Source organism: Stegastes partitus, unplaced genomic scaffold (genome assembly GCF_000690725.1).
Source record: "Stegastes partitus isolate 25-593 unplaced genomic scaffold, Stegastes_partitus-1.0.2 Scaffold239, whole genome shotgun sequence".
NCBI lineage: Eukaryota > Metazoa > Chordata > Actinopteri > Pomacentridae > Stegastes > Stegastes partitus.
The window spans coordinates 427,672-435,461 of record NW_007577970.1 but is presented as its reverse complement, the minus strand read 5'-3'; the positions used below and the strand labels follow the sequence as shown (position 1 = coordinate 435,461).

The 7,790-nt window shown below is 39.4% G+C and overlaps 1 protein-coding gene across 1 annotated transcript; it reads right to left on the bottom strand.

Annotated features, from left to right (window-relative positions):
- Positions 1–3,626: 3,626 nt before the first annotated feature.
- gpr31 (G protein-coupled receptor 31) lies at positions 3,627–7,008 on the bottom strand. Its single transcript, XM_008281618.1, has 3 exons — positions 6,867–7,008; positions 6,171–6,736; positions 3,627–4,649 (listed from the first exon to the last, which is right to left on the bottom strand). Exons 2-3 carry the CDS (start codon positions 6,732–6,734, stop codon positions 4,188–4,190), a joined length of 1,026 nt encoding a protein of 341 aa, XP_008279840.1. The 5' UTR covers positions 6,735–6,736; positions 6,867–7,008; the 3' UTR covers positions 3,627–4,187.
- Between the last annotated feature and the right edge of the window lie 782 nt (positions 7,009–7,790).

Genomic DNA, 7,790 nt, shown 5'->3' with positions numbered 1-7,790 from the left:
TTTTGTGAAGAAAAACAACTTCTCAACATCAAACCAAGTCAAGAAACCAGACAAGGAAGTAGACCTATCATCGTAGGTGTAGCATCAACATAGAGAGGATTTTCTACAACATGCAAATCGCTGGCAACACTGAAGAACAGAAACTTTGACTAAAACCATCCAGAAATCATTCAGTTCTGGAGAAGGATTCTTTAGACCAGTGGAACCAGATGAACTTGGAGAAGGAAAGGCACGGATCATGATCCAAAGCGTATCACATCATCTGTCAAACATACTGGAGGCGGTGTTATGATATGGGCATGTATGGCTGCCAATGGAACTGGATCACTGGTGGTTGTTGTTGATGTGACTGCTGATAGAAGCAGCAGGATAGATTCTGAAGTTTGCTGAGCTTTACTTTCTGCCCAGATTCAGTCAAATGCTGCAGAACTGATAGAATGGACCTTCACAGTGCAGATAGACAATGATCCAGAACATTAAAAAAATGGAATGTTCTTCAATGGCTGAGTCAATCATCTGACTTTTCACAAACTGAAGACAAAACTGAAGGTAGAAAAACCCACAACAAGCAGCAGCAGCTGAAGATGGCTGGAATAAAGTCTTGTCAAAGCATCTCAGGGGAGGAAAGCATTTGGTGCCTTTGAGAATCAAAAAATGGCTGTAATTCCTCAACAGTTAATACAGTGCTTATGTTAAACCCCTTGAATGAAAGCTGGAAGTCTGCACTTTTTTGGAACCTAAATATTTATAGATTTTTCACTAGAGGCCTAAAGTTCACCATTTATATTAATTTCCTATTTTAGCTAGAAGCTTTGTTGTCGTCACCTTACGGATTTTGTATGAAAGAAAATTGCCTGTCTATTGTTGGATTATATGGAGCCAGAAATGTACAATACAGAGCTTAGTAGCTTGGCTTAAAGACGAGTCATCATGAGACACCTTTTCCTTCTTTTATTAATGTCCTAATAATGAATGGAGCCAGTCATGAAAAATCACACTCACTCTTTATCCCATTACAGAAGTCACAATATTGTGTAAGTGCATGCTGACTCATATCTAAACTTCGTGGGAATGTTTGTGTCTAATCAGTCGTGGGATGCCAACTTTAAAACAATCCAAAGGTGTGCGTGCGTGCAGAAATGATCACTCAGCAGAAATGCAGTAATGTAGTCAAAGATGAAAATATATTTACACGTTCACATGTTGTAGCAGTAGTAAAGCACACACAAAGGCCATGGTGACTATTTACATAACTACACCTGCAAAACATGGTTATGAACATTTCAACTTGTGTGACAGTCATACAACTTCAGTCGTACAACTTTAGTTTTAAAACCCACATAAGATGCCTGCGTGATTGTAAGTGGGCTGGTGGCCACATTTTTACTTTTCCTGTGGATTAAAATTTAAAAAGAATGAAGCTTCTTGGCTGTCTAGCAGAGTTCATCTGGGTCACAGACAAATAAATGATAAATACTGCAAAAATGTACACATCCATCATTGCACAGGTGAAATTTACACAACTGTCTGACAAAGTAAACAAAAACACCCCTGCAGGGTGTTAGCATTTAGTTTGCTTGTAAACTCCAGCACTGTATCATTTGAGGCCATACTTTTTATGACTGTTGGCTGTGTGTGCCTCTCTTTACTTGGTAAATATTTGCTGTGTTTTCACGTTGACTTACACGTTGTCAGGTGTACAAGTGTGACATTTGCAGATCTAAATATTGATGCGTGTTGAATAATCCTCTTGTTTGTGACCCTGTGATCAGAAGTATTCCTTGAGATCTCAGACTCAATTAAAACCATGCATTATAGTCAATAATTCTTTTTTTTAATAAAAAATAATAATTTTACAAGAAAGTTTCAGAATATTCCACAACACAAGTGTCTCAGTACAACGTTACAGTGTTTCACCTTTTCAGACATGTCGTGGCAAAAAGTAGTCAGTGTAATGCAACACAGACTCACCAGACTCCAGCTCATTACATGAGTCTATTTATAGTCAGACAGTGAACAAAAGACATAACCTCACTCCCTGCATTATTCCCATTGATGACATCATCAGGATGAGGGAAGTCATTCAGGTGACTTATGAAGGTCCAGCGGATTTTCTGTGAGTAATTCTGGGTAAAGTGTAGTTCAGTCTGCTTAAAGTTGTGACTCATGATTTATACTGTAATTCAGGGAAATTTTACACTTGTGAGATGTGACTTTGTGTACTGGATTAATGGCTGATGCTCCCAACACAGTGAGGGACAGTTTATCTTAACCTTTTCATAAATGTATTTACAAGAACTTACTCTGGACAAAAAGTATATACATAGCAATTACCCCCTCACCTCTATACATACAGTATGAACAGTTTTATAGCACAATATTAAATCAACAATAGTAGCCATCTTCTTTTTGTAAAAATCTTCTGACCTTGTTGCTAGGAGACACATTACCAGGACAAAGAGTCAACACCACGGCTGAATATTTCCACCTTGAATCTGCGGTGTACTGATGACAGTCTCAGAAACATGGATTCAGACTTTCAGAGTTTCGAACGTAACAAACTTAAGAGACTAATCCTATGCAGGGTGGGACTCTATCATCGTTCTTCTTCAGAATCGATTTCTAGGTTCAAACATGTATGATTAAATTACTCCAATATTACAGCTTGCCATTGTTTAGCCCGGAGTAGCTTTACAGTGTTTGAGCAGGGTTGTAGGCGAGCTGGTGTGCTTGAGCTGCCATGAGTAGGGAGAGGTGAGTGGAGAGAGAGGCAGGGACTTCATAGATCCCAGCATTCTACAGCATAGAGTTATATCTAATACAATTTCAAGAGGGTTGATTATTGTATGATTATTTTCATGGGAAAAAATTCTAAACATTAAACTTTGACACACAGAGGTGAGTTTCTAGGAGTTAATTCAGTGTCAAGAGAGGGACTTAAGGTCTTATGTAACAGGGGACAGACTATGGCCTATGGACTATGCATCTGTTCTAGGGTCAGCTACATCCAGTCGTCCTCAGATGTATTCATACCCTTCCATTAAAGAAAAGGCAAAATTCACAATAGTCACTCAAATAACTAGAGATTGAAAGAAGTAATAATAGATACAAATTTGCTAAATTATAATTTAGTGAAATAAGACATTGCTTTTGTATTGTGGGTGAAAAGAATAATAAAAAAAAAAGAAAAAAAATGGCCTGGACAAATTAGAGCACTTTGCTGATGAGCAGTGGGCTAAAAATCAAAATACTTGTCAACAGGTGCAGAAGTCTGATGGAGAGTTACAGAAAACACTTGATGCAGTGATTGGCTCAAAGGGTTGTTCAACAAAATATTAGTTTTTGGGTCCCATCATGCTTGTTTGCTTGTTATTGTTTTTTTTTTGTTTTTTTAAAAATATTTCTGTTGAACCACAATTCAAAAGCAATGTCATGATTTTCATTAAATTTTTTATTTATTATTGCTTTTGTCAATTTCAACTTATTTCAGTGACACCTGTTTTCTTTAATGGGAGGGTATGAATACACTTGAGGATGACTGTACAAACATAAATACATAGATGCGTACAATTGATTCCCTTAGTTTGGCTTTTTCATAAAAATGTGTTTGACAAGCCTTTTTCTCATGTACCAGGATAATATTTTTCTGATCTTTTTTAGTCTTAAGTGACGGCGCTAAACACTTATGCGTGCTTGACTGTGAAGGCTTAGATAAAGGCTGTATGAGATTGGTATGATTTCATAGGACAGATATGATTTTTGTTCTTGAAAGGAATGTTTCTACTCATTTCACTGTCCAAGACAAACTGAAAAACAGATGTTTCCCCTAACGGGCTCTTATTTTCCAGTTTCACCCCTCAGGCCACTATTGTGTGAGATCTACTGGCCTGAAAAACACATGCTACTCATTTGCCAGCTCATGATACCAGAAACTCGTGACATCAAAAACCATAACAGCCCCTGCTATTTATAATGTGTACTTCTGTTTGTTTGAACAATATCAGGATAATAGCAATTTAAATAAAGATCATAAACCTTATCTTCACAGTACACTTTACCTTCAGAGTCCTCTTTCATGAAGTCAGTACATTATTACACAGTCAGTCTCCTGTTGAGTTGAACAGGTGTCCATACAGCGATAGCCTACATTCTGTACAGCAGCTCCCCAGCCTTTGTTTTCTTTCACTTCAAATGACAGTATTGTGTGTAGGCTGTACTGTGTTTCCTGTTGAGCTGTCTATCGGCACCTGACCATCTTTTACTAGAAACGGGAAGTAGTTGGAGAGGTAAAGCGCTTTAAACTTGGTGCTACAGAAGCAGTAAACCAGTGGATCCAGTAGACAGTCCATGTAGGAGAGAACCATGAGGCCGTCGAAGGCCACAGCAGCCTTATCCTGGTGGGATTCACTCAACTCCTGGACCCGGACAATCAGCAGAACCATCCTCGCTATGGTGCAGGGGAGGAAGCAGAAGGAGAAGACCACCATGACGGACATCACCAGAAAGACGGCCCTCTTCAGCTTGGTTTTATCTCCGACTGTTTTCTTCCTGAGCCGGTTGACGATGTGCACGGTGCAGTAGACCAGGATGATGAACGGGATGAGGATCTGAGTGAAGAAGACCACCTCTCTCATGCTGTCCACCACTTCCTTAAATCAAAAGAGGGACCACCTTTAACATTATATACATTTGTATACTTTTGACTAAAGTGTTCCTAAAATACTGATCAGCAGTTTAACCTCGATTCTAAATCACCACTGAAGGAAGCACTCAGGATCCTGCACCTAAACAAAAGTTCAAAAAGTAACCTTAAATACAAGAAGTTCAAACTCTTAAGTAAAAATAGAGGCTTACTTAGTTTTTTTTTTTTTTTAGTATCAAAAGTAAATGCACTCGTTCTGTGGAAAACTGCCCCTGTGACTGATATCAAGACATTATACGATTAACGTTCAGGCATCAGTTTGCTGTTGTAGCCGATGGAGGTGGAGCTTGTCTTAACTTCATTATATTCAGTTCTGCACTTAAGTCCGGTGGTTTCCAGCTTCTGGACACAAAATACATTTAAATTTAATAAAATAGGACAGACGGGGAAAAAGCTCTACTACTAGATTTGTTTCGGACTACCTTTGCTTTTGTGACGTATTAGATAATTTTACCTAATATTGCCGATTTCGATGACGTATCACTGAATTGCAACCCATGTGTGACATGTGACAAAAAGGGCTGAAATTACTACATTCATTGGTAATAATATTGTATTTTCAAGGGTATTAGATGTTGTTATTTAAACAATATGAAATATTAACCTTAACACTACAGAAATCAAATAAATGTAGTAAAAAAAGTACATTTTCCCCTGAAATTTATTAGAATAGACATATAATGTCACTTTACCAGTAGCCTAACAATAATTAAGCAACATAAACACAACCTCTGTTAGTGTGTGGCTGTGGAATAACACAATACTGCACTCTTGAGGTGTTCTAATTTATACACTTATAGGCATGCTCCCTCATAATTCCTCTCATCCATGTGATATATATTGTGTAATAGCAGCATCCTGTTTGCTATCTTTTCTAAACAGTGCCCCTGTCGCGTGGTACAATTTGACACAGTCTAGCTCTCAACTTCAGCAATGCCATGTGCTGTCACAGTGCAAAAAATAATTCTGGAAACAGGCTCGAAGCAGAGATAACCCCCCGGTCCTGCGTTCTCTCTGGGAGAACACCATGGACACACATTCTTTCGTTATGACTGAAGTTTTTGACCTCCTCAATCATATAAATTGAGTTCTTTTATTATTTTTGCCATCATCGTCCTCTCTGTTCCCTCAGATTGCACAACTCTGTGTTTCCTATACACGATTCAGCTTTTGATGCCAGCACTGCCCTTAAAACTTGCTCACTCAGCACTGTGTTGCCACATGGTCACAACTCGCAACGTTTATATGAGAAACAGTCATAAACACGCCCACATAAAGTTGTTTTCCTGAAAAAGCCGAACAGGTTTGGATGAATCACGTAGGGATTCAATCGTTCAGTTATTTCTTGTCATTTCTCGCATGTCAAGCACTATACTCAACATTTTGATACTAAAAACCTGTCAAAAACAGACAAAACCTGAATGAACTGTAGAGACAGCAAATAGTAGATTTAATCCGTAAACACTACCTTGATCAAGGTGTCTTCTTTTGGGCCGGTCTTGTGGCTGTTGCAGCACTCAAAGTTCTTGTGCATGGTGGGAATGGTGAGAGGCAGAAGCAGCAGCCAGATGAGGATAGAGATCTGAGGAGATTTCTTGAGCGCTCTCAGGAGATTCTTTCGACCAGGGTGCACCACGTTGAAATATCGATCAATGGAAGTCACAGTCAGGAAGGCGATGCTGGCGCCGCGGTTTAAAAACAACATGAAGAGCATAGCTTTGCAGACGACTTCATCGCTGCTCCTCCTCTCTCCGTTGATGAAGTTATGCGCCTTTATCGGCAAACAGAAGAGCAGGAGAATGTCTGCCAACACCAGGTTGAAGAGGAAGACATTGTTGGTGTTGGATTTCCAGAACTTGAGCTTGAATATGAAGAGGTGAAGGACCGATGCGTTCAGAGGTAAAGCCAAGATAAAAATCACAATCATGACAGCTGCATAGAACTTATACAGCGCCTTGTGAGTGGCATCACAGTCTTCAATGAGTTGGTACCCCGATCCATTGACAAATGCCATTCGAGCAGTCACAGACATTTCTAGAAGAATGAGCAAATGTTTTTTCACAAGCTAGAAAATAGAAAAACACTTTAGCCAGTGCCCTACATGCATAGAGCAAATTATTGTATCTATAATTGCAAGGAAATCCTTTTAAAGATAAAATCTTACCCAAACAAAACAGAAAAATCCCGCCAAACAAGTTTCTTTGAATCCTTCTTTCAGTCCTTGCCTGCGTTTCTGCCTTCCAAAGGTCTGTTTTTTTTATAGTCAGTACCAGGTCTGGAAGCAATCTTTCAGTGTTCAGGGCAAATGGTAGACGTCCTCTTTGAGTTGCTGCTCAGCCTTGTATTTGTAGCTCCTCCTTATTGCCTCAGGGGGTGAGTCACCAGCTGCTCTGAGTGTTGGACCAATGGGACTCACAGGGACCTACTTGTAACTTTTAAAATACAAAAAAATTCCAAGTCCTATTTACTAAGAAACAAAAGACCAACCACACATCAAACCAAGCACCGAAGTGCAGAGATTTCTTTAGCAGTCAAGTTCAGCCGAAGCCTGAATGTAGCCGTGTTCAGCCCTGACACGCTGCCGTGTGAAGCTAAGTGAAAACAGGCACATACTTATAGCACGGGCTGATATGACTTTTGACAGACAGCCAGCTGTATGGGAAAAAAAAAAAGAAAAAAAACATTGTGGGAACATTTCACCTTCTTGTAAAGCATACTGCTATTTTCTGGAGCAAACTGTGAGAGTTAACTGTTTTTGCTATTCTGAGAATTCTGTAAATCCCACAAGCTGCTGTGTGACTTTGGAATTTCTCATGAATGACAGCTTTCAAATGTCTCAGCTCCAAGATTCCTGGCTCAGTGTCACTTTTAAAAACTGTATGTCCCCTCCGCAGCCCCTAAAAATGCTACCAAGGGATATTTAGAGAAAAACCCCGTCCAGCACGCAGATGTGGATCCATGGGAATTTGTGATAGATTTACGCGTGGACATTAGGAGACTGATAGAGAGCTGCTGTTGACGTTTTCTACTATGTAAGGACAAGCAAATGAATTTGTGTGGAATGTTGCATCCTAAGGGAGGAGGATTT